Source organism: Plodia interpunctella, chromosome 30 (genome assembly GCF_027563975.2).
Source record: "Plodia interpunctella isolate USDA-ARS_2022_Savannah chromosome 30, ilPloInte3.2, whole genome shotgun sequence".
Lineage (NCBI taxonomy): Eukaryota > Metazoa > Arthropoda > Insecta > Lepidoptera > Pyralidae > Plodia > Plodia interpunctella.
The window spans coordinates 1645954-1672578 of NC_071323.1; the positions used below are offsets into that span (position 1 = coordinate 1645954).

General features: G+C 35.8%; 1 protein-coding gene across 2 annotated transcripts; it reads right to left on the minus strand.

The window, feature by feature from the left end:
* Positions 1-110: 110 nt before the first annotated feature.
* Positions 111-26572, minus strand: Gpat4 (Glycerol-3-phosphate acyltransferase 4). Of its 2 annotated transcripts, none has more exons than XM_053767112.2 (11): positions 26389-26572; positions 19255-19384; positions 17580-17692; positions 17027-17163; positions 15352-15457; positions 11029-11262; positions 7673-7788; positions 6551-6691; positions 5624-5728; positions 4424-4528; positions 111-2495 (listed from the first exon to the last, which is right to left on the minus strand). In XM_053767112.2, exons 1-11 carry the CDS (start codon positions 26539-26541, stop codon positions 2408-2410), a joined length of 1428 nt encoding a protein of 475 aa, XP_053623087.2. In that variant the 5' UTR covers positions 26542-26572; the 3' UTR covers positions 111-2407. The 2 variants fall into 2 exon arrangements, with proteins under 2 accessions (XP_053623087.2, XP_053623086.1); XM_053767111.2 differs by lacking the exon at positions 11029-11262 and adding an exon at positions 13930-14166.
* Between the last annotated feature and the right edge of the window lie 53 nt (positions 26573-26625).

A 26625-nucleotide genomic window follows, 5' to 3' on the forward strand; every position in this document is an offset into this window, starting at 1 on the left:
TCAGAAGATTGGTTGAGTAAATAGAGCGTGAAGAGGTAACAAAGTTACTTTCGCATTTATAACATTAGTTTGGATTAAGAGGGCAAATAATAAAACATAAAAGAAAAAAGTGTAAACAACAATTTGGTTATTCTTATAATTCACAAATTCCTACTATTCAATTATACGACATTACATGTCTTAAAATCAGTCACACTTCATTTTATAATTTATAGAAATGATACATTATTTACAAAAAATAATATACAAAAGTTTGACATTTCTGGACGCAAGGCAACATACAGCGGGAATTGAAGTAAGGCCCTTCGCACACAGATCGTAGTCCACTCGTACGTGAGCATATATAGTACAGACAACAGCACATCAACCTACCCAAATTAATTGCAAACTCGTCGCTATTACCGCGCCATAGAGGCTCATGCAGAGTAACTTGATGTGCTGTTGATTGCACGAGAGTGAATCCCCCCACCCAAGTGGGTGAATTTTCGAGTGTTTTGAATGTTATCATCCTTCAAAATAAAGATATTCTTTAAAGATAATTCCATTCTAAAATATTGAAAATCAAATGTTATTTAAATTTTACACACAACAGTGATTATTATTTATAAATAAGGATAGTAAAAGGTTGCTTGTCTTTGTTGAAATTTGAAGAACCAATCTTTGGCGAAAAATTTATTTCGTTTAAAAATTCGTTTTCAACTCTTATAGATATTATACACGATATTTTTCCTTATGATGCTAACAGTTTCTAGCTTGAAGAATTGTTACATAGTTTAGAATATGACGTGAAAAGTGCATGTGAAGGCACTTTTCTAATTTATATTTTTCTTAGTTATGCCCAATACGGGTGTGACTTTTTTATTCGAGTCATCTAAATGCATGTGACATGGCTTATACGATTATTTACTGATTTAGTAAACCACTCAATTAATATTACCACGAAAGTTGTTTTTTTGGCTTTAAAGTACAATTTCGGCAATATTGTTATCTGCTATTTCGAATCCATATTATGCCAATAAAGAATGTAGAATACGACTATAATTAAAATTACTTATTATTATTATGGGCTCTGATGCTCAGCTACTGCGGGGGAAACCAGAAAATCGCTCAAATGAGAGAGAGATTATATAAAAGATTAACATTGTGCAGGTTTCCACACGATATTTTCCTTTAAGTTTCCACAATAATCTTACGCATCGTGTGAGAAGGGCATTCGTTTATCGCGGTATATGTTTAGCTTCAGAACAAGACCAAAAGACGCTTGCACAAGTTTCATAGCTACGAGAGTACAAAACTACAAACGTTATAGGCCGAAAGACCACGCGGTATTGGAGCAAAACGTCTCTTTCGCATAATATCATCGCGGAAAATTTGTCCGCTTTAGCATAATATCACTTTAACGTTATAACGTTTTTAAGACGTCATATTCATCAAATTATGTTGTTTTAATTTACATAGTTTAACCCTATTATTCATTAAAAAGAAATCAAAGAATACTTAGTGGAAATATGCTCTATATTTTTTGTGAATAACTAGGGTACCGTACGTAACAGTACCCAATTATAATTGCAGTAGCATAATTTTCTTAGGAAAGAAATATGTCCTGCCAAAATGAGGTTTTTCAAATGACACCGTTCAAATTCAAAATTCTTTATTCAATTTCAGATAATGTACAACACTTATCGAAAAATTTACTTAAAACTAAATCTACTGCCGAATATCCAAAGGGCAGATGAAGAAGCGTAAACGTGACCAAATTATTCAAGACTAGCTTTTGCCCACTGCTTCACCCGCGTTAATATTCCGAGACGTAAACCTTTACGTCTCGGAATTATAGGGTACCTACCCTATGTCCTTCTCCATACTTCAAACTACATATTATGCAAAACTTCAAGAAGTTTGGTTGAGTAGATAGTGCGTGAAGAGGCAACAAACAAACTTACTTTCGCATTTATAATATTAGAATTAGAATAGATGTCATTTTGCGAAAGTTACGTTCTGCGACCTACTGCGTAATTTACAAATTTAGAATGTTTGCCACAACCGGTAAAACACCTTCCGTATTTGGCATACATAAGGGTTAGAAGTATAAAAATAAAATACTATAAAAATACTTAATTAGGCATCCAATTGGTCTCGTTCTTAGCTTTAACTCTTGCACCGAATCACAACACATCATTAAACAGAACACTGTCACTGTTCCAAAATACGCGTTGAAAACAAGTATCTCACTTATACTAACATCGTATATACCTGTTATCCGATACGCGTTACCCCAACAATATCACAATAAAATACTCGTTCCGTTCACTGTTATTTTGTACGCGTTTTAAATTATCACATTTCCACAAAAATCACAAGTATTAAAATCGCGTTACATAATCACTGTTGCGCCGTACGCGCATTTTTATTCTCCTTTTAATCTTTTACTGAACTCTTCTTGCTGTAGCTCTTTCCATTCTTTCTTAGCTTTCATACGTTTCAGTTGGCCGTCCCTGCAAAAGTAAACATAGATTATTATTAAATATATAGAGCGACTGAGAGACAGACAACTTACAGCCGAAACTACTGGGCGTAGGAAGCTGAAATTTGGCATGTAGGTTCCCTGGGGAGTGCAGGGGAGCACTAAGAGAGGATTTTTAGAAATTCTACCCCGAAAGGGGTGAAATGGGTGAAAAACTTTTATATGAAAGTTCTACACCGTTGGGAGTTAGTGACTTGAAAATCTGGATTTTGGTTGTTTACAACAAATTAATAAATAAATAATCAAAAGGGGGGTGAAAGATTGTATGGAGCCTAATAGAAATTTCAAAATAAAAAGCTGAAAATTGGTAAACATATACTCTTCATCATTTTTCTTAAAAAATGACCGAGATTTAACTATGAAATTGACGTGAGCGAAGCCGCGGGCAAAAGCTAGTCTTTTATATTGATATCCGGCTTTGCTCGGGTAAAGACATAATAAATTATACACCAATCACACTGATTCCTGAGGAAGGTTTAGATGTCCTTTCTCGCGCAGGCAAATATCTGAACCAATATTTGAACCTGTGTTCACAAATATTGGGCCCGCGATACAAGCTCAGCGCTCAGTGTGTGTCGTTGAGTGTTGTCCATTTATTTATATATTGGACTTGAACCCCTTCCACACGACCCAATTTTACGCCCAATTTGATTAGATTTTTAGACTTTCCTCTTCCTATTTAATCCTGTTCAAATCCCTTATAAGATCCCAACTTGAATCAGCAACAGTCATTTGGAACCCTTTTTACGACAGATATAGTGATCTTATTGAAAGAGTTCACCGTAAGTTTCTTCGAGTAGTTAATTATAATTGTAATCATGACAAATCTTCTTCTTATGATTATTTACTAAACAAATTTGGTTTAGATACATTAAAGAAGGGAAGGACGATATTGGATCAAATGTCGTAATATTTGATAGTATTGAATTAACCAACCAACTGCTTTATAGAGCGCCTAGGAGATTGGGCCGAGTCTATAATGCTTTAACATCTTGTTTATTTGAATCTAAATTAAATAAATAAATAAATATATTAGGACAAATCACACAGATTGAGCTAGCCCCAAAGTAAGTTCGAGACTTGTGTTATGGGATACTAACTCAACGATACTATATTTTATAACAAATACATATATAGATAAACATCCAAGACCCGGGCCAATCAGAAAAAGATCATTTTCCATCATGACCCGACCGGGGATCGAACCCGGGACCTCTCGGTTCAGTGGCAAGAATCTTACCACTACGCCACCGAGGTCGTCAATTTTGTAGAACTAATGCGGGTAGAAGCGCACCATTGCACCGCCCCATGCAATCGTACAATGACCATTTCACGGGTGTAGATTATATTTGCGTTATTAAAAAAAGGCCTGGCACTGCCTTTATTTAAAAAAGGTATCATGAGTTAAGTATTTTTGAAATCAAATTAAATTTTTTTTTGTAGTCTCATTCACGGTTAGTCATTGTGTAGATTTGTTAAGTTATATGTTCAATGTATGAATGTGTGTCAGCTTTGCTTTGTTTTGTGCGTTACGATTACTCTGTAATACATTTATGCAATTTGAGGATAACGTTGCTGGTTGTCCAAGTATTCACATATTTAATTAAGATTGTCTAAGTTAATCTACTGTACAATAGTTTTTTGTCCTAAATAAATAAAATAAAATTGATTGATAATCAAATAGGGTCGCGTGTGGACAGAATATCGAATTCAAGATCATTCCGGAATCGGCCGATTTGGGATTGTTCAATCAAATAATGAAATTGGCGATTTAGTTGTGTACGTGTGGACGGACGATCAGTTTGGGTCCAATTCAATCGGCAATCGAATTGGGCAATCAAATTGTATCGTGTGGAAGGGGTTTTAATGGCTGGAAAAAAAAAATCAAACAATACTGACCACTGCAAGTCCACGAGGCCGCCGCGGCGCGCGATCACGGCCTTCACTCTGTTCGCGAAATCCACCGCAGACTCTGTCTCCGCGCGGTGCATCGCTGGCAAGTACCTGATTGATCATATTTGTTTTGTTATTTATGTGGGATCGGAGGGGTTCAATAAAATGATAATCTTCTCGACAATTTCAGTTCTTTTTATTCTTGCCCACTTGACACGTCTTTACAATTTCGTCTTACATCGCCATTTTTTAAAACTCTCTCTGTCCCTCTCACACCCATGCATTCGTCCCTTTCCCATACCAACCTTCTTCCATCTCTTTCATACACACTATCTCACATATACACTATCTCATTCTTACAGTGTTGCAATCCCACATTTATGTAATATTATTAAGCTTATGCCCGCGGCTCCCGTGATAATTTTGGGATAAAAAGTACCTTATTTGTTATTCCAGGTTATATTCTAACAGTGTGCCAAATTTCATAACAATCGGACCAGTGGATTTTGCGTGAAAAGGTAACAAACTCACATCGTCTTGTATAAGATAAGAAGGTCAAACAGATCAGAGTTGATGATCTAGCGTGCGTGCGTCGCCGATATGAGGCTCGTGGTATCTATGTGTAAAGTTCCATCAATCTTAAGTACTTCAGATTCTGCCAGTTCTTCCGTAACGCCTTCTACCAAGCAAGACACAGGCCAATTCCTAGTAGTGGTGGGTCGTTGACGTTTTTCGAGCCAACGTAACTGTTTTTGATCAATGAGCAACTAGTTACTAAACCAGTTGGCGTTGCCAACTGGTTTGATACAACAACGTGGCTTTGTTTTTTCATCTGATTCGTAGCGTTTTTGGCTCAACGCATTGCACGTAGGCAAAACAGTTGAGAACAACAATAAGTTAGAAAAAAAATCAGTTTTTTTTTATTTCACACCACAGTTCTCTCGCGCCGCGCGCGGCTCGTCGGAAGCAAACCAGTTGGGCATTCCAACTACTTTTGCAGTTGTGATTAAACCAGTTGGATCGTTGTTGAGCATAGAAAACAGTTGTATAAAACGGTTACTTGAAATAACGCCCACGAAAAATTCCTAGTTTAGGTTCTGGTGGATGGTTGAGCGTTGGACCTGCATCAACTGTATCCTAAGTACGTACAAAAATGTATTGATCTAACTGACGACACAACACATTGCAACACAAGGTGGCGCTCACCAGACGTCGCAGACGATGGCCCACGACGACATCATGTTGAGCAGGTAGTGCAGCATACCGTACCTGGAGCTGTTCCAGAACGCGTCGCCGAAGCGGGGGTCGTACCTGGACAAAGTACAATTTACAACCAGTTAAGACAAGGACCCAGGAAGACATTTTCAGAGGGTCCCAACCAAAAACGCGTCTCAAGGTCCAATCTAACCAAGCCTGTGGATCGATTCGTATCCTACTCGTGCCATATGAGTTTGTATACCAATCTGACTCATATATAGTAGTTTTCACAGCTAGATCAGATATGTAGTATATCAGACTTAGTATCCAATTCAAATTCAAATTCAAATCTGCCGTACTAAGTTTTTTGGCCGTGATTTCAATATGTTTATCCCACTTTAATTTGTCGTCCACAGTGATGCCCAGGAACTTAGTACTATGTACCCATTCTAGAGCTTTACCATTTACTGTTAAAGGTATAACATTGTGCGAGTTATTTAAGAGAGAGAATTTAATAATCAATAACACAAGTCTCTAACTTACTTTGGGGCTAACTCAATCTGTGTGATATTCTTATACAATTTATTTGTATTTGAATAAAAACAGCTTGAAGCTTCAATATCAATCAATCAAACGCTTGTATAATATATTTTAGTATCGCTTTATGACCATGTACTTTATTGTGTACTTACATTGTTATATTACTGATTATACATAAATTTATATTTCAAAAATGGTAAGCCCTTCTGGCATAATAGGGACCAACACTGTTTGAATGAGTTTCTTTCGGCATTTCCTCTCAGCAGCGGTCGTTCCGAAATGCTAGTAGTTTGTAGCTTTGGTAAACATAATTTAATTTAGAGTATGACGTGAAAAAGTGCCTGTGAAGGCCTAATTTCTGAATAAATGATTCGATTTTGATAACAATAGACTCACTTGATCGCGACAGGGTATATTGTGCCGCCCACTTCGAAGCTGCCCTTCTTAAACTGCATCACTGATGTGTTATTAATACATGTGCCTTCAGGGAAAATGAGTATAGGAGGGTTGTGCGGGTCAGATATGTGCAACGCCAGCCTGCAAACATAATTATATTATTACTAGCTTCCAACGGCGCCTTCGACCGCGTGAATTTCCCACGGGAATGTTTATTTTTCCGGGACGCCGGGTACCCATGTCCTGATCCTGGCTCATGCATCCAAATACATGTATGCCAAATTTCAAGTAGATTGGTTGCGTAGATATAGCTGAAGAGCTTGTATGGGAGTCAGTCAAAACGCTTTCCTAATTCAAATTCAAAATTCTTTATTCAATTTAGGATGATATACATCACTTATTGACGTCAAAAAATTACTTAAAACTAAGTCCACCGCCGGCTTCCAAAGCGCAGGTGAAGAAGAAGCGGCGCAACAAACCTCACCGCGGCCTTTTCTCCAAGGACGTCAATTAACAAATATAGGTCTTATACATATATTAAAAATTAGGAGGACGAATTTACATCATTATTAAAAATGTCAAAATTTGAATGAATAAATAAAATAAAAGTTGTATTTCCAATAAAATTATTGAAAATTGTCACACAAAATATCTTCTATTAAAAAGCTAAGCGTCTGTAATATACTTTGATGAGAATAAAAATATAGTAAATTACGTAATTAATACATCAGATCAATTAAAGTGACATTTAATCATTGTGTTTGGTTATTTAACACCCTGTTAAGTAACCACACATAATAATCATACATACAGGGTGATTTCGTATATATTGGCATCATTTTAATCTACATGCTCGCTCAGTCGATGGTACTGAACAACTTTTCGTATGAAAGCAACTTTGAAATCGCGAAAGAAAATCAGCTGATCGATACATTTTCCACAAGTTAGGTATTTAATTTTGTATGGAACAGCTGATTTTTTTTTCGCGATTTCGGAGTTACTCCCATACTAGAAGTCGTTCAGAATCACGGACTGAGCACGTAGACAAAATATTGCTAGGCAAGTAAAACGTGCATGTAACTATGACTGGGAAATCCTGAGAGAGAAGTACAATATTGTTACCTCTTTGCGACTGCATGTCTGTCTTTGACCTCAGACCTCTCGAACCAAATGTGGGGCGAAGCCCTAGCCAGCGCCCTTTGCAATAAACCTAGAAATCCACCGTGTCTCTGACCAATCTGAAAACGCCTTTAAATTAATATATATTTCGTGTAAGTCTACGTTTATTTTTACGAGTCGTAACATGTAAACATTCTTCACAGTACTTATTGTTGATAATAAATCAAATATTTTATTATTTAACAAAAAGTGAAACATTAAATGACCGCGAAAGTAATTTCCTAAAAAGTCTATTTTAATTTGTATTGTTGTAAAATCATAAAAAGACACGGTAATATTGTTTACATCATACGACTTGTAAGAAAAAACTAAATATATTCCGTTTTCGTGGGTGCTTTAACGAAAGGTATACAATGTTGAAAGGTATTTTTAACCGACTTCCAAAAAAGGAGATTATATCGATCAATATAATCGATCGAATGTGTCTTCTTTTGTTCGGGTGGAATCTTGCATGCCTTGAAGCAGATATCTTCTACAGACTGAGTTGAAATTTTGTATACGCGTTTAGTTTGAACCATTCATTATTATAAGCATGACCTAACAAAGGTTAATTAAGTTAACCGTTGAATAAAACATATTTCTGAACGACGAAAATGAAAGCTTGTAAACATTGCAAAAATGCAATTTTTGTAAAAAACAAATCTTTACAAAAAAGATATACCTACTTAACAACATTGTTAACCTTTTTAAAAGAACCTTTATAATAAGGTATTCCACTGATATTAAATATATCATAATTATTTAAATATATCATTTACAAAGTTTGGCATTGACAGAACGAAACAAAACAAACTTTAAAGTATGCCTCATTTTTGTATTAATAACAGGGAGTGTCTAATGTGTACTTTTGAGTTAAATTTAAATTAAAGTTACCGGCTATTTGCTTAGGCTATTTGGTCAACAAAAGTTCTTCAGTTTCATAAAAAAAAATGTGGAATAACCTATTACTGTGTAGAATTTAAACACATTTAAATACAAAATTTTATCCCCGAATACATGCATGCGGGTTAACCATTAGAATTTGGAATATTTCGTAGACATCGTCAAATAGTTCGTTTCACTCATACAAAAGAAATACGTGCCCTTGCGCTTCGCTTGGCTCGTCTTGACAGGCTACTGTTGAAGTAGTATTTTTCGAAGGTGTGCGTCTTGTCGAAGTAGTTTCTGTCGGAATAACGCTAGTCGAATATGTGTTTTGTCTAAGTAATTGAAGTCGAAATAGTGTTTTACGAAATTGAGACCCTGTCGAAATAATGTTCTGTCGAAATTCAGACCTACAGTCAGATACAAGAGAACAAAGGGAAAAGACGCGCTGACATATTTTGTCCCTCACCGTGTGCCTTTCACAAACCTACCGGTAGTTTTGTATGTCTCATTTGGCTACGCTAGTTGTCTTTAGTTTTGTCTTTGGGACCTCTAAACGTATCACAACATAGTATAAAACAAAGTCGCTTCCCGCTGTCTGTATGTATGCTTAGACCTTTAAAACTACGCAACGGATTTTGATGCGGGTTTTTAATAGTGTAATTCTGGAGGCAGGTCTAGGTGTAAAATTAACTAGCTTTCGGCCGCGGCTTCGCTCGCGTTAATTTTCCGGGATGGAAGGTACTCTATGTCCTACTCCATACTTCAAAACTTCAAACTACATGTACCTATGCAAAATTTGAGCAGATAAGAGAGGTAACAAACAAACAAACTTAGTGTCTCATTTATAATATTAGTTAGAATTATAGTATTATCGATCTCTCGTATAGCTATAAAACGACCATTATATATCAATGACAAAGAAAACTAAGAATTAAGGCATTATATAACATTTCCATACAACATACCACACAAATATAAATGGGCTAAACTGGTTTAAATAAATAACAGAGGTAATCGATGAATTATTTTTTAAAATTAGCTTTTCATAACTGCTAAAATAGCATATTATTTTTATCGTTGAAAAAAAAAATGCTAACACATTTGTAGCAGAATTTAATTTACTGATAGTTTTAACTTGTTTTATGTTACGACATTTTTGCATTGAACGATTCCAATTAACCAAAATTTCTAATCGAAATTGCCCAAGTGTTAAAATTTTAAGCATTTAATGATAGTTGCTCAAATCAATTCACCTATTTTTGTGCTTAAATTATATAATAGTATTACGTTATATGCTTATCGTTTACACGCCCATCTCTAAATCCAAAGCAGCAGATTTGAGTGTTGTAAAACCGGGCACACAGTGAGGGACAAAATATATCAACGCTCTGTCCCGTTTCGTCTCGTGTATTTCTAATACACATTTCTCTTTCTTGTATGAATGAAACAAAATTACGATTATAGCTTTCTCTCTCTACGACCTATATAAAAAAGAAAACAATTCTGTTTCCTTATTCCAAATTGTTTGGCATAAAACACAAATTAAATGATAAAATATTAAACCTTTTTAACCTTAAAGCATTACAAACAACATTTAACCTCGTACCATACAATTTGTATGATGTCACCCGACAAGTAATGAATAATACACACCATTTTTACATGGTTTTTTTACCCAAGATGAGTGTGTTTTAAATAATTATAATTAAACTACATACTTACCAAAGATCTGGTGTTTTAGCTCTGAAATATATCGGTATTGCAAATATGTTTAGCTTTAAGAGGGTAAGGACCTGTTTCACCGCTTGCTGATAAAGTATCTGATAGATAACATATTGAACAGATAGCGTTAACTAACTGGCAAATAACTTCTGGCAGATTATTTGAATGTTTTATCAGAAAGTGGTAAAACAGGCCCTATGGGCCTGCGCTTCACCGCTTCCTGATAAAGTATCTAAAAGTTATGTAAAATACCAAGGAGTTGTATTGAATAGAGCTAACTGACAAATAGCTTCGAAGATTCATCTAGTATATACCACAGCCTACTTCGTGTCCTAGGATCATTTGCCACGGTACCCAGTAATCACACCGCCTCTCTCACCCTTCAAACCGGAAACCATCAATGCAAGCACTGCTGTTTGGCTGATACAGATGAGAGTCATGCAGGTCCCATGCAGACGACCTTTGAACCAAAGTCTACCTCTGTTATTCGGAATTTAACTACGAAGTAATAAGGATTTTTTAAAGTGTATTTTAGACTTTAACACAATATTGCAATCATTGTTGTTCGGCGGCAGAAATTTGAGTTAAATACCCACGCAGACGACCTTCAATCACACGTTATTATAATCAGAGTAAAACAGAGAACTGCGAATTGAAATCCGTGTCGGAATGTGATGAAATAGGCCTTAAATATTAAAAAGAAAACTTACCAGCGAGTAACAACTGTCGCACATGAGCACCAAAGCGTCGATGGGGCTCGTGTGGTTCGCAACGCATATACCGCCTCTCGGTTTGTTCATTGTGTCGTGGTATGTGATCACCGCAGATATGCATCGCGAGAGGAAATTGAAACACATGATGGAGACAGCATAGTTCACACGCTGTTTGAACGGACCGTCCGGGATGGTGCCGATGCACGCGGTGCAAACTACTAGCCACCACACCTATGCCCAAAAGCGATGTGGTTGGGATCGGGGTCGCCACAAACACACGTGAGGGGGCTGAATTTTTGAGCATATCGATCACCGTCGTTAACCTAATACTGATTTCAATAAAGATTAAAATATTTTAACTACCCTGATTTTATGAATGACTATAGCTTTTGCCAGCGGCTTCGCCTACTTATTTTTCCGAGATGAAAAGGTACCCTATGTCCTTCTCCATACTTCAAACTATATGTATGCAAAATTTCAAGAAGTTTGGTGGAGTTTATAAAGCGTTAAGAGGTAACTAACAAACAAACTCACTTTCGAATTTATGATATTAGTTTGGATTAGCATCGTGTATTGGGGGTAGTGTAAAATTTTATCAATACTTATTAGATTTCAAAGATTTAAGAATGGTTCTTTATTTTGAAGGTCGGTAATGACGGCGGTCAAAGTGCTCGAAAATCCAACCGAGGACGTTACGGGCGTCTTGTAATGTGTGCAAAGCCGTATTACGACTTTGTTACATCATTGCCATCGAGTCGATTTGCAGCCAACCAACCAATCACATTGCGGTGTCATCGTCGTGTCACGACACTGATTGGTTGGACGAAATGCAAACCCACACTAACAGTCTTCGCTCGTGTTGAGAAAGTAAATAGTAGCACTGATCACGCGTCGACGAATATCATGTATTTATTTTTAATAAAACTGCATATTTTTGTTTTCAAATAATAACGAGTGTTGCAGCTTTAAATTTTTCTTAAACTTTTGTTAAAGAAAAATTTAAATGTCACATGATATTTGCCGACACGTACCCCCTTCAGATCCCGACCCCCTTCCCCCTCGAAGCGCCTCACGTAATCAATGGTCACCCCGATATGACAGTGATGTTAAGATGCACAGTTACATTCACATGGCATTTTTATGTTTGTTCGAGCTCGTTATAATTTCCTATTTAAAATTTTATAATATACCATATTCAATAAAGAAATCACTATATTTTGTTTATTAAAGACAGTATTTGATGAAAAAAATATACAAATGGTGGACTCAAGTGGACGCAATGACGTTTTTATCAATTTATTTTAATTATTTGGGGAGAACTAAAAAAATTATCTATACAAATCATGCTAAATTTGTGTCTACTATCTAGTTACATGGCGTGTTGTTCCGTCCAAGAATATCTCCATATCCTCTCGAGGATATCGTGCGAGATAATTAATAAAATATGATAAAAATGTGATGGACCCTTTAGTCCACAATTTGTACAAAATTTCATACAATACAGTCTTAAATAACGTTAATTAAACATAAATATATATATATATATATATATATATATATATATATATATATATATAATATACAATTTCTAAATATTCTTACACCACATAAAGTCCATGTTTAAAGACGCCAACAACGCTTAAAATTGTACATAAAAAATTAGTGCTATGTGGATGCAACTTCGTGTGATAGTTTCAAAGATTTTGCCCGAATGGAATGTAGAATATACGACCTTAAAATGTTTCACCATAAAGTTGCTTATCGAATGGCCAGTAAGCAAATATAATGTACACATTTTTCCCGTTTGTTTTGTGTATAGAAATGATAATTGACAAACTTTAAAATAAAATCGACCAAGTGCGAGTCGAGGGTTCCGTTTTCCGTAACATTATCTGTATAAAACGAGCAAATAAAAGATGTTTATGATATGGGAGCCCCTTTAAATATTTATTTTATTCCGTTTTTTAGTATTTGTTGTTACAGCGGCTGTAGAAATACATCATCTGTGGCAATTTACATGGGTTCGGTTCATGGGATACAGGCCTGGTGACAGACGGACAGCGGAGTTTCAGTAATAGGGTCCCGTTTGGTTACGCTACGCTTTTGGAAGCCTAAAATTCGTCATCTATTATACTATTATATAAAGGGTTTGCGTTTGTGAGTTTGTATGTTCGAGGAATTTCCGAAACTACCGAACCAATTTCAAAAAGTATTTCACCATTATAAAGTTACATTATCCAAGATTGCTATAGGCTATATTTTATTTATTATTTATTTAAATACAAGGGTACATGTATCAGTATATCATATCATATTACAGTATTATTTTATTTCAAAATTCCCACGGGAGCGAAGCCCCGGGCAACGTCTAGTATTTAATATTTGCGAAATGATTTCAAACAAGTATCTATCTATGTACGAATACTTCAAATCTAAAGAAGGAACATTTATTACATAATGTTATAACAACGACACGACGCAAGTAAATTTTTTACCCTCACTTCTGTATCTTTCTTTGTTAACAACTAAAGTAGGTAAATCCATAGCACTACTAATCTAATCAACAATGATTGTATCCTTACATATTATAAAACAAAGTCCTCTGCCGCGTTTGTCTGTTCGCGATAAACTCAGAAACTATTGCACGGATCTTTGCAGTTTTTAACAATAGATAGTGTGATTCCAGAGGAAGGTTTAGGCGTATAATTTATTGTGCTTTGTATGAAAAAAAGCCGATTTCGCCTCGTTGTCCTATTAATTTTCTTGTAACGACGACAAAAATAAATTAAACATTCTCATTTCTATACACAAAACGTACGCCCCCCCCGCATGCTTTTAAACACAACACATAAAATTGGACGTAAACAAAAAAAATCCCTGAATTAAAAAAAATACTACCAAAGAGAAACAATTGTTAATGCTCAGTACGGCAACATCGATCGGGCTCGTGTGGTTGGCAACACAGAACCCGTTCTTTTTCGGCATGTGCTCCGTGTTGTGAAATGTGGCAACACAGGACAGACTCCGTATAAGTATTCTTATGGACATTTTGTATGATATGGCTCCAAAAAATAGGCGTAGGCGTCCACTGGGCAAACAGCTGACCAGCGTTGTCAGTATTATCATCGTCAATACCTGGTGTTGCCATCGCAATGGTAGAATTCGGTTAGAATGGTAGAAATTACTATTAAATTATTTTTATGTAATTATTGCATATTGCATTCCTGTTTTCATCTACTGATTAGCTTTTGTAAAATAATATCTTTTAATATAAAATAATATGTCGATATTTTTTCGCACTTTTCTAGTGTTGTATTTATCAAAATCTACATAGGATATGTTTTGTTCTTCTTCAAAACATGAAGAAATAAGTGACATAATTATTTTGATGTACATTTGAAAAATTCAAGATATTATATCATTAAAAGAAATCACATATAGTAAACTTAAGTTTAAATACATACACAGTGTTTTTAAACACGAGCCAAACACAAATACCTCGGCACATGAGTTTGTATTTGTACACCAATCTGACTCATGTATAGTAATTTTCATAGACCACCACTTGCTTCCGGCGAAGGAAAACATCGTGAGGAAACCTGCACACTGGTAGACTTCTTTTTTTTTTTACACTGACCACGGGCTTCTGTGCGTCACAGCCCCGTTAGCAACCGGGTACATGCGGAAATAGGAGAGTGTTGGTCTTTTAATCTCTATTTTATTATTACGATACTGTTTAGCTGATAATCTTCCAAGCAAATAAAATAAAAATGTAGTGTCTTTAGACGATTTGAATTAATTTTGATTTTTGACATAACGTTAAGAACGGGAGAGCAAAAAAATATTTTGTAATTTTCATAATAATTCAGAAAAAATTAGGAGGTTCTCAGTTATTTTTATTCTTTTACAATATTCCATAATAAATAAATATATTAGAACAAATCACACAGATCGAGCTAGCCCCAAAGTAAGTTCGAGACTTGTGTTATGGGATACTAACTCAACGATACTATATTTTATAACAAATACATATATAGATAAACATCCAAGACCCGGGCCAATCAGAAAAAGATCATTTTCCATCATGACCCGACCGGGGATCGAACCCGCGACCTCTCGGTTCAGTGGCGCAAGAACTTCACCACTGCGCCACCGAGGTCGTCCATCATTAGACTAGACATGGTGTAAAAATTTGGCTGTGTTTTAAGAAAACTGAACAGGGGTTTTCGTAATTTGCCTTTGGGCAAACTGTGTATGTATTTTGTATATCTATATATATTAGATATAATACATAATGTATTGAATATGTAAAGGACTCACCCCAATAACGAAGATTAATATCCTAAGCGGCAACAGGAACATATATCGAACTATGAAACCCATTACCCAAATTATTGTTAACCGCCACGTTAGGAACTCATATTGTCTGAAAACAACAAAAACATTTTATAGTACGTATATGTAGCGAGGCGTGTAGTTCCCGCCCTAGGATAGGACATTCCTGAGGGATATAAAGCTTTAACAGCTGACAGGCAACGACAACATTCTCAAGGTCAAAATTCAGTCGAATCTTCAAAATGTTGACGTGTATTTAATACGCGGCACCCGAGTTCACCGTCCCCGATATCACAGCCCCTTACACAGGGTTACTGGTTTCTTACGCTACATCTTTTGTTCTACGACTTTTGTCTAAACGTAATAAATACAAAAAAAAAACAGTTTTAATGTCGTTTCTATAAAACGTTAACTCTATATTCGATTCCGCTACATAACGCCACTGTACTGTCTCGTGTTGGTCTTTAGGAGGTTTTGCGTTTGATACTAGTAACCCTGTATAACGAACGACGAAAGAAAAGCTTACGTGGCAAAAATAACAAAAACGTTATCTTTGCCACAAGCAGCGTCGTTACATTCAACGCGTGACAAAAACATGTCCGAACAGTAAACTGTTGAGTTCCCTCGTCGGGAGCCTGCCCTGAGTGCACCCCACCAGTTCGTGCTTATCATAATAATTTCAACTCTGTAAGACAAGAGGAATGAAGGGGTTCACTTCAAATAAAAGGCAAGTCTGTATTATCTCAATCGTCCGTCTTGGTCCGACTCGTCCCGCGTCCGTCTCTAGTCGATAGTCTTATTTTTTCTGTCTGTCTGTCATTGTAATGGGTTCATTTATAAAAAGTCATAGATCTAGTCAAGGTATATAGAGAGGCAGAACGCGACTACATGAAAGTATGCGAAATTTAACATGCAATATTTCATAATAATAATAATATGTTTATTTCGGACATAATCCATTATTATAGACAGGGCAACTAGATTAGATAAAATAAGGAAAGAGTACGTAAGAGGAACGTTTTGACTATGTACATTATGTACTTTTATATATTATTAGAAAAAGAAACAATAATGGTAAGCCGATCTGGCATGATAGGGACCAACACTGTTCAAATGAGTTTCTTTCGGCATTTCTTCTCAGCAGTGGTCGTTCCGAAATGCCAGTAGTTTGTAGCTTGTGAAAAATAACTATAAATATAAAAATTGACGAGAAAAAGTGCCTGTGAAGGTCTAATTTCTGAATAAATTATTTGAATTTGAAAGTATGAAAGTTAATGAGAAATTACATAGTTATAGGTTAAGCTGGTTCGGGCATATTTTAAGAAGAGAAGAAAATCACGTCTCTCAAAGGGCATTAAAGATGGAAGTAAAGGGTTCCAGGAATAGAGGACCTTAGAAGAAATGGATGGAGTGTGTCAAGGATAGTATGAACAGGAGAGGGGTGTCAGTGGATATGGTGAATGACAGAACGAAATGGAAGGAACTTACATACTGTGCCGACCACACATGAGTAGGATAAGGTCAAGAAAAGAAGAAAAAAAATATTGATAGTGTTTCTTACAACTAAGTTACAAAAAAAGAACAAGTAGAAGATTTCATAACAGACAGACATCGTGACAGAAACTAAAGAAAAGCTTGTAATATGACATATTATAATCACCTGTTAGTCCTAGTGAGCAAGTTCCAACTCCTCAACTCCTCAGCTTCGAAGACGGACGTGACCTGGTCCTCTATGATGGACTCCATGCCGGCCTTGACCAGGTCCATCGAGTGTGACAGGTGGAACTCGAGGTTTACCTAAAATTAAAATTTAAAATTCATCATTTTGATGAAGTCCCTAAACCAATTTACACGTGAGCATGAAAGAGAAAGAGCGATTAAATTTATTTTTTGACTCTTTCATATCATTTAAAGTAAGTAGTTGTTCGCCGCGAAGTTATAATTAGACTTCGCGAACACAATTTTTTTTTATTCTATTGACAGATAGGTACTACATACCTTTTAAATTTCATCATAATCAGACCAACGGTTCGAAAGTTATCGCGTTACAAACAAACAAACAAACAAACAAACAAACAAACAAACAAACAAACAAACAAACAAACAAACAAACAAACAAACAAACAAACAAACAAACAAACATACAAAAATATATTTTTGCCCCATAGAATGGTAAACCTCGCTCGCTTAGCTCGCTCGGTCAATAAACTAACCTCGTTTTTTAGCTCCTTGTGCGCGACTCGCTCTTGGCTGGAACTCCTCTTGTAGTTCAGCTCTGGAGAGGGACCGAGAATCTCCTCTCTTTCTATCACGGTCATCTTGGTGCCTGTGGAATAAATATATACATATATCAAAATTTATTGGTCCTAGTAAAAAAGTGCAATTTCTATCTCGTCCTCTTGAGAGTTACGTGCAAAAAATCACGATGAGGATCATTAAAAAACTAAAACAAAGATCTAAAAATTCTCCGCCATTTTAAAACTTGTATGCTAATGTATCGCACAGAAAACAATTTGTTTACATAACCATAACACGTAGTCTATTACATTAGTACATAACTCATTTACTACTTACTATACCTACAGACAAATGATAAAATCAATTTTGTAGTGCTTTGTTATGTTCACAATGAATCCATGATATAAACTTGAGTAGTTTTTGTCCACAGCTCCACCCGCGCCAGTCTGACCCCAGGGGGCTTACCATCATCTCTTAACGCGATCCACTTTACGACCTAAACTGAACTGCATCGCAAATTCCTACCATCGACTTAAATTTTAGCATGAATGCGATTCATTTTAGGTGCCTAAATAGAACTGAGTTCCATTGGAATCGTTCTGTAAAAGTTGATGGTAAGCCTCCTGGTAGCTATAGCGTATTTCCTATAGTATTAGCTTATTTCCGCGGCTTCAAAGACATATTTTATGAGGGTTGATTATGTTAGAAGTACTTGCATAAGAAATTTCATCAAAATCGGTCCAGCGGTTCAGCCGTCAAAGCGGAAGACAGACTTTTGCTTACTTTGTGCGCACCACGACTACATCTTCATAGACCACCACCTGCTTCCGGTGAAGGAAAACAACATCGTGAGGAACCTGCTCTCTACTCGATAATTTATCATCTAGTGTGTGAAATGGACAAGGCAATGGCAAACCACTCCATTAATATTGCCAAAGAAAGTCGTTATGTGTGCTTCATTCCACTCTTAATGACCACGATCCTCAGCCATGAGGAATAAGACTGAAGAAGGATCTATATACAGGGTGGCCAAATAACAGGTATACACTTTAGTTTTGTAATTTTATTCCATGAAATATAAAATATATCAAGTATTCCCCTTATTGAATATAGTATTCAGGGCCGGCAGTTAAACATGGAAAACAATGTCAGACAAATGTCCAGCTCTAGCAGCATCGCAGATGCGAACCATTTTCATCACATTTCCTGCGTTATCTCAGTGCCTGTGTCTCGAATATTTTGTTTTAATTTCTGAAGGTTCATTGGCCTGTTAGCATAGACACGTCCCTTTAGACAGCCCCACAGAAAAAAGTCAGGAGCTGTTAAATCAGGCGATCTTGGGGGCCAATCAATGTCACCGTTTCTCGAAATTAATCGACCGGGAAACATTCTTTTTAATGTTTCTACTGTGGCTCGAGCCGTGTGATACGTGGCTCAGTCTTGTTGAAGCCACATGTTTCCTAATTAAAACACGTTGTTCCGTCGTAAAACGCTCCATAATAAATTTGCCTACACAAAGTTTAACTTTTGTATCTACACAAAGTAACTTTAATGCAACAACTGTCATATTTACCGCCAAAACAAAATGGCGGCAAAAAATAGTTGTATACCTCCAAGGAGGCCACCTGTAGCTTCGCGGTGCAAACTTACCATTACTGCCATTTTCCTTGATGATGGCAGACGGCGGTTTGTCTGGTACAAGCGGTTCATCATCGTTCTCGTCTTCGCTGCTGTCGCTACGGGTAATCTTCCTCGCAACCTCAATGTGCTGCCGACCGTACTGGAAAATGAATTTGCTTGTTAATGAAAGAGTTAGGGCGCCCCCAAATGTTTTATGCCATCGGTCGAGTATAAGTGCTTCTGAACATTCCCATTTGAGGGTTACATTCTCGGCTGTTAGGTATCGAAACCCGGGGTTTGCTTAAAAAATCACATTTTTTTTATTATTTAGCTGTGGTTGTAGGACAGCCGCATGTCTGAGGTGTATATATATATATACCTACCGTCCGACCAACAACAAAATACAACAATATGTTATTGCAACGATTTTATTGATAGTTAAATAAGATTGAGATTAACAAACAGATCGTTAATAGTCAAGTTTACCCATATAAGTCTGTTATCCGCGACCTTCTGTTGACCTTAATGCATTTATTTGCACTATCCAGTTTATCTTCAAAGTAAATATTATTAATGTTTGACTAATTAGTTGGTCGACAATAAATTAAAATTAGCGTGTTGTGGTAATAAAAATAAACTTAACCTTCCAAAAATATATTCCTATTTTTTACGTGACAATCGGCGGCAATGTCTTCTGTCAGTGTGTGGAAAAAATATTTGAATCTAGAACACATCGTGACACACGTTTATTAGTGGCCAGTGTACGTACTGAATGAACACACAACCTTTGAATGTGGACGGTAAAAAAAAAACAGATTTTTTTCCATGTGTCACAATACAAAAATTATACGGGGCTTGTATGACAGTCTGCACAAGTGACGTAACAAATGTTGGAGTCAACTTTCTGAGAACTTAAAATACTATACTCTGTTACTTGTTGTTACTTCATTGAAATTACATTTATTTAATTCGGAAAGTGGATGCCCCAAAAGACTTATGTTATCGCTAGCAGCATGGATGGGCCATACTTGGACACTGGACTCAGATTCATTTAAATGAGTCACTGGTCACTGGCATATTTTTGGTGTAACATTTGAATTCTTCCATGTATTGGTATGTTTGTTTGTAAATAATAAATTAAAAAAAAAACGATTTTGATGAAATTTGACACAGATAGACGAAACGATCAGTAACATAGGCTACCCAAGCGAAGGGACGGACCGCTAGTCAGAAATATGAGGCGTGTAGTCCTCCGCCCTAGAATGGAACCACTCCATATCTGCTAGATCCCGACTGAGAAAAATCGATTATTTACTTTATAGGGACCATGTCTTCATGACTTCGTTTCCTACTCGTAGGGTACCACACTAATTCATATAACAACCACGAGTTTACTTCACCTTGAATACAATAGGTCGTACGTAATACCTACGCTCTCAACTGTAATATTATTGCTGTATGGAGTTTGACCCTTTCCAAGTTAATTTAAGCCGTGTGACTTTCACTTTAGTAATATGAAAGAAAGGTAAAATGTTTATTTAATACTATCTGTTTAAACGCGGCTTCGACCGATTAAATGTCCTTGGGGATAATTATTTCTTCGTATTAAAATGGGATTGCAATATTTGAAATAAAATATCCATATACATATTTATTTATTAAATTAAATACTATCGTTACAGTGATACTCCAATGCAGTAGCGTATTTAAATAATTTTAAATATAAATCCTACTATTTTTGTAAATGCGAAAGTTTGTGAGGAAGTATGTTTGCATGTTGTTAGTATTTCACGCAAAATCCACTGGACGAATTGTTATGAATTCTAGAACACGGGTAGAATATATCCTGGAATAACACTAATTATATTTTTTATCCCGAAATTCGCACGGCAGCGAGGTCCCGGGGCGGAGATAGTATAATATAATTATGTGTATGGAGAAACATATAAGCTACTTTTAATTCCGCTAAAAAGCTTATTTCCCGTGTTAAATTCACGTAAGCGAAGACACCGATAAAAGCTAGATCCTAATTAATATTATAAATGCGAAAGTATCTAAGTTTGTAACCTCTTCAAGCTCTTAACTACTCAACCAATTTTTTGTATACATGTAGGTAGTTTGATCCCGGAAAAATAACAGATCCCGCGGGAAAATCATGCAGGCGAAGCCGCGGGCAAGAACAGCTAATCAGTTCACTGTCCAGCAATTATAAACTAATTAATGCATGCCATGGTAATGTTGTATTAGTAATATACATATTTGACCTCTATACTTCACGCGACTAGCGGCTGGTATGATACAGATAAAGACACGCAAATATCGTGGACAACGCACGTTGTGAACTTTGCCGGAGAGCCATTAGGACAGGCTTAAGGCCTACCACGAAACACAAGTACGTAGCACGTTACAACGTGCACACGCCGTCTCTATTTCTCATATCGTGTGCGCATCGTGTAAAATAAAGAGAACTTGTGGACGCAATAACGTGTTGCATGTTTTATGTTTCATGGTAGCCCCCCACTGGACTCAATTCTAAAGTGGGGATTCGGAATGACTCTGTCTGGATAAATATTAAGGCGCCTGTCTATATTACAATGTAGTCACAGTTGGGTAAATTATCGATCATTTTGACCGCCGTCATTACGCTTCTTCAAATTTCAACAAAGACAAGAAACTTTTCACTAGTCTAATTTATAAATAATAATCACTGTTGGGGTGTAGTGTAAAATTTAAATAACATTTGATTTTTTAAGATTTTAGAATGGTTCTTTATTTGGAAGATATGACAGCGTTTAAAACGTTCGAAAATTCACCCAGTTGATTAAAACAAACACGGTGGCCACGTAATCCGTTTAGTCAATTATAACCACATTGAATTATAGAAAAATAAAAGACTTTCTACTAAAATTATTTGATAATCGCGAATCGCGACCAGTGAATCGCTAGTTGGGGTCCCCTAGATCTTTCGAATTCAAATTCAAATCATTTATTCAGAAATTAGACCTTCACAGGCACTTTTTCTCGTCAATTTTTATATTTATATTTATTTCTCACAAGCTACAAACTACTGGCATTTCGGAACGACCACTGCTGAGAAGAAACACCGAAAGAAACTCATTTGAAGAGTGTTGGTCCCTATCATGCCAGGCAGGCAGGAGTACTTAGAGTTACCTAGCTACTTCACCGAACAGATTACTTGCTTCCAGCGTAGGAAATAACTAATAACCTGCACTCGTTAATGTGAAAGGGAGACGGGAATATCTGTCCTCTCGCTTGACCAGAGCAAGATCGGAATCTTTATCGAAAACAAATTACAACTGCAATTTACAATAAGTCTTATCTATAAGTAAATGTAATGAAACTGTATGTGGGCTATGACTACACATGGAGATATTAAATAAAAATATTTATTTCGCGCATCACGCATAATCTACTTACCTACTGGATGGAATTTGTGTGTGTCGTGTGGTCGTACCGAAATGCCAGCAGTCTGTAGCTTTTTGAGAAATCTATATGTACTCATACATATAAAGAAGTAAGCGTTTCTGAGTTTGTATGTTTAAGGCGTGTAATCTATGACACTACCGAACCGATTTCCAAAATTATTTCACCATTAGAAAGGTGCATTATCCAAGATTGCTATAGGCTATATTTTATCCCAAAATTCTCACGGGAGCGAAGCCCCGGGCAACATCTAGTATAACATGAAATTCGACGTCAAAAGTGCTTGTGAAGGTCTAATTTCTGAATAAATGATTTGGTTCGACTCGAAACTTGATGAGGCCTGCTGAGATTTCAGTCAAGATTCTTCGCTTAATTTTACAAAAGCATAGGTTTTTCACAATGTTTTTCTGAAGTTGAAAATTCAAAGCTCTTTGCGGCGTCCTTTACACACTTTTTTATTTCTGATCGATATTAACCTACCAAAATATCAATTTTAAAATATAATTTAAATGCATTTAATTTCTAATATACTTAATGTAATTATGTATCAATTTTGGTCTATCATAGGCTTTTACTTTCGGCTTGCTACCTAAAACAGTTTTGACCGCCCGAAGAACCTAACTTCATTGGCGCGATAAAACCGTTGATAAAATCAAAACTCTGTTCATACGAAGCGCTACAAAAACTTACAATACTACGTAAGTAATGAACAGGATAATAATTAATGTTTACATCATTGTCGAGCTGGATGCGAGCCCAGTGCAACATAATGCCAAATAAAGGTACAACTTTATCATGTTTTCACCCGAGCAAAGCCGGAACGAGCCGCTAGTTCACAGTTAAACTTTGATTTTGTTTATCAGAACGCCTATTATAATTCTTGGTTTGTTTTGCACCGCAATGCCATCAGCTTATCCTGGTAGTTATCGTGTGATAAGACCCGGAACAAACTACTCCCCCAGTTTAATGATATCTAATCAATCATTAGGATTAAACAAGCATAATATTATTATACCGTCCCCATTAAATTACTTATTATTTAATCAATTATAGAATATCTATACATACAATAAAACTGTAAGTGGAGTCAGTCTAAAATTAATTAATAAAGAACAAGTTTATTTGTTATATTCATTTTGCTACAACTTTTGAATGGCTGAACCGATTTTGATCAAACATATCTAAGAACCACCGCATAAAAATTAGTTATTAAAAAAAAGCATCCAAATCGGTTCATCCATTTATGGTCAGAATATCGACCACATTCCAGCAAGACATGCGGTTCATGAGATACAGCCTGATGACAGAAGTACAGCGGAGTCTCAGTAATAAGGAACCATTTTAACATACTTCTTCTGACTGTCAGAAGGCCATACTGCTGGAATCACTATATATTATTTTTGAAAATAAAAATGAGATAAAATCATTCTGGAATCGAGCGGGAATTGACCCCATGCCACTGTCTATCCCGTACAATTATCTTAATCACTGAGCTATTGAGACCATGCTAGTTTGGCCGAATCAAACTTTAACTTTAGATTTATTATTTGTATTCGGGGGCGCTGATTCGAGCGCCAGATAGATCTGTCCATTCACCCGCAATAGACATGGAAGCATTTATTGACAGAAACATGTTTTTCACTGCCCTGCTAAATGTAAAGGGGAAAAAAAATGTTTTATCAGGTCACAAGAATTAAAATGTCAGATCAAAAATATATTGTATCAATTCTTATGAAGAGGAATTCAAGGGTTTGATAACACATGATAAACGAAATATTTTTACCTACTCTTTAATTAAACCTCAAGTCACACCATTCCACTGGTGACACGAAGAGTTTTTCTTGCTCTTAGATTCACTAAAGCCAAGTCAAAGTCATTCTGGGATTTTTGAAATATATTTAACTGATGAGCTAAGATAACTAATGATGACACACCTCACAAAGTCTACATTTGTATGAGTCCTTTGCACAGCAGTGGGACTCTATAGGGCAGGGCTACCCAAACTTTTTGTACTGTCACACACCTTGGTTCTTTACCATTTTTTATGAACTCCCCTTAACCCAGTCCCCAAAAGTACTAAATGGTTTTTGTAAGCCTAGTAACAGGTTATCAGTAGACATGAATTGGACATTCATATTAAATGAGAACAAAATCAAAACAAAAGTATAGAAGATAAAATGTTTATCTAACTGGCAGTTTCCTAATGAGATTGGTGTGCTTGCTTTCCTGAGCATAGTTTCTGAAAACTGGGCTCCAGTTTAGCAATTTGCCAGTCCCATTTCTTTCTCCAGGGGCCCCTGGGACGCCCCAGAGTCACGACGCACAGTTAAGGAAGCCCAACTATGGGCTAATAAAAAAAATATTACAACTATTCTATTATAATTTTTAGCATTGCAGTAATATTTAAACTAATAGAATGCACAAATGAACTATATAACCTTGTCTTTCTTAAAATAGTTAAAACACTTTAAATTATGTTTTGTCTCTTTCTGTCAATGTCATATATTGTTATGTGTGATAGTGACAAAGTTAATATTTTAGTTTAAAGTGTATTTTATTTTTTTTATGAATAACAGGGCAATACTCTGAATTAGGATTCTAGGTTTGATCACCATTCTATCAACATGGAAATCATATTTATTAACAAGTGATGTGTATCATCCTATTTCGATTAAGAATTTTGAAGGCCTGGGTGCTTATCACACAGATAGATAAATATTTATTTATAGAGCTATAAAACCCACAAATACTAATTCAACAGTACAGCTTACAAGACTGATTATAGATAAACAAGCCAACGAAATTGTATGTAGTGTAACAACTGATGCACACAAGGATTTAAGACTAGAGTTAACGAGTGAGAAATTTGAAAGTCAAGAGATTCTTTTTGTAAAATCTTGAGATTTGCGTTGCAATATGAGAATTCTCTTTCATAACATAATTTGCAATTAAATAGGTTGTATTATTATAGTTTTTGTTAACTAGGAATCCCTTGGCTCATCCTCTAGCATCCTTCTAGCATGTCACACAGTTTAGGTTTGTTTAATATGTGCAATGTCATGATTTAGTTTCAGTTAGTCTCTATATAGATTTTTGTTTTTTTTTTACTTGCTAATAATATGATCTAAAAACTCTATTTAATTCAAAAGTGTCCTGAGATTTCATGATTCCGGCCGCAATCATTGGAATTGTCTAAAAATCCTAAGATCTCAGAAAAAATCCTGTATTATGGTAACCCTATTCAGACCTTTATATTTATCTAGGTCCAATTTACAGACGTAAATCTAAAACACAACTAAGCAGAACTTGTTTACGTGAGAGCTAATTCGTATACGTCGTAGAGATGTATAATTAGAAAATATGTTTATAAACACATGGATATGACCTGTGTATCGATTTCCGGTGTTTTACAAGAAACCGATGATGTCACTCGTTAAACGCAGCTTAATTTCGGCCATATCGTCGAAACCATGCATAGCTTTATGAGTCATGATATCCCATATTTATAAAAAACACAAATAAAAAGGACTGCTTAGCAACATAACCTTAACTTGAAAACATAAAACGCACGATAAACTAACCTACGCACGATAAATTAACATACGCAAGATAAAGGAAAAACACAAGGGAATAGAATTAAATTTGAGCAATGTCATTATAATTAGCAGAAATACAAAATGATCAATTATTTTAAAAAATAAAAATTAGAATATAACTTACCTCGAATAGCTTGAGAAGAATGTTGACATATAGTCTTCTAACTCCTAGTGATTTGCCAATAGATGCTAGGAAAATAACGCATAGAATTAAGAGAAGAAACGGTGTGTACAATATCGAAATCGCGACCGACACAATCGACATGATTAACGCCATTTTGACGACTAAATGATTTTTTTGATTGATGTCAAAATCGTAGTAAATATCGAATGAAATATGAAATGAATGACTTCCCATCAT

Excerpts from the sequence above, each read along its gene's own strand:
- Gpat4 (XM_053767111.2), bottom strand. The coding sequence starts at position 26,541 with ATGGCGTTAATCATGTCGATTGTGTCGGTCGCGATTTCGATATTGTAC. Across the intron at positions 17,693-19,254 it reads CAAGGAAAATGGCAGTAATG|GCACCAAGATGACCGTGATA; the intron begins GTAAGTTTGCAC and ends TTTATTCCACAG. Across the intron at positions 2,496-4,423 it reads GGCCTCGTGGACTTGCAGTG|GGACGGCCAACTGAAACGTA; the intron begins GTCAGTATTGTT and ends TTACTTTTGCAG.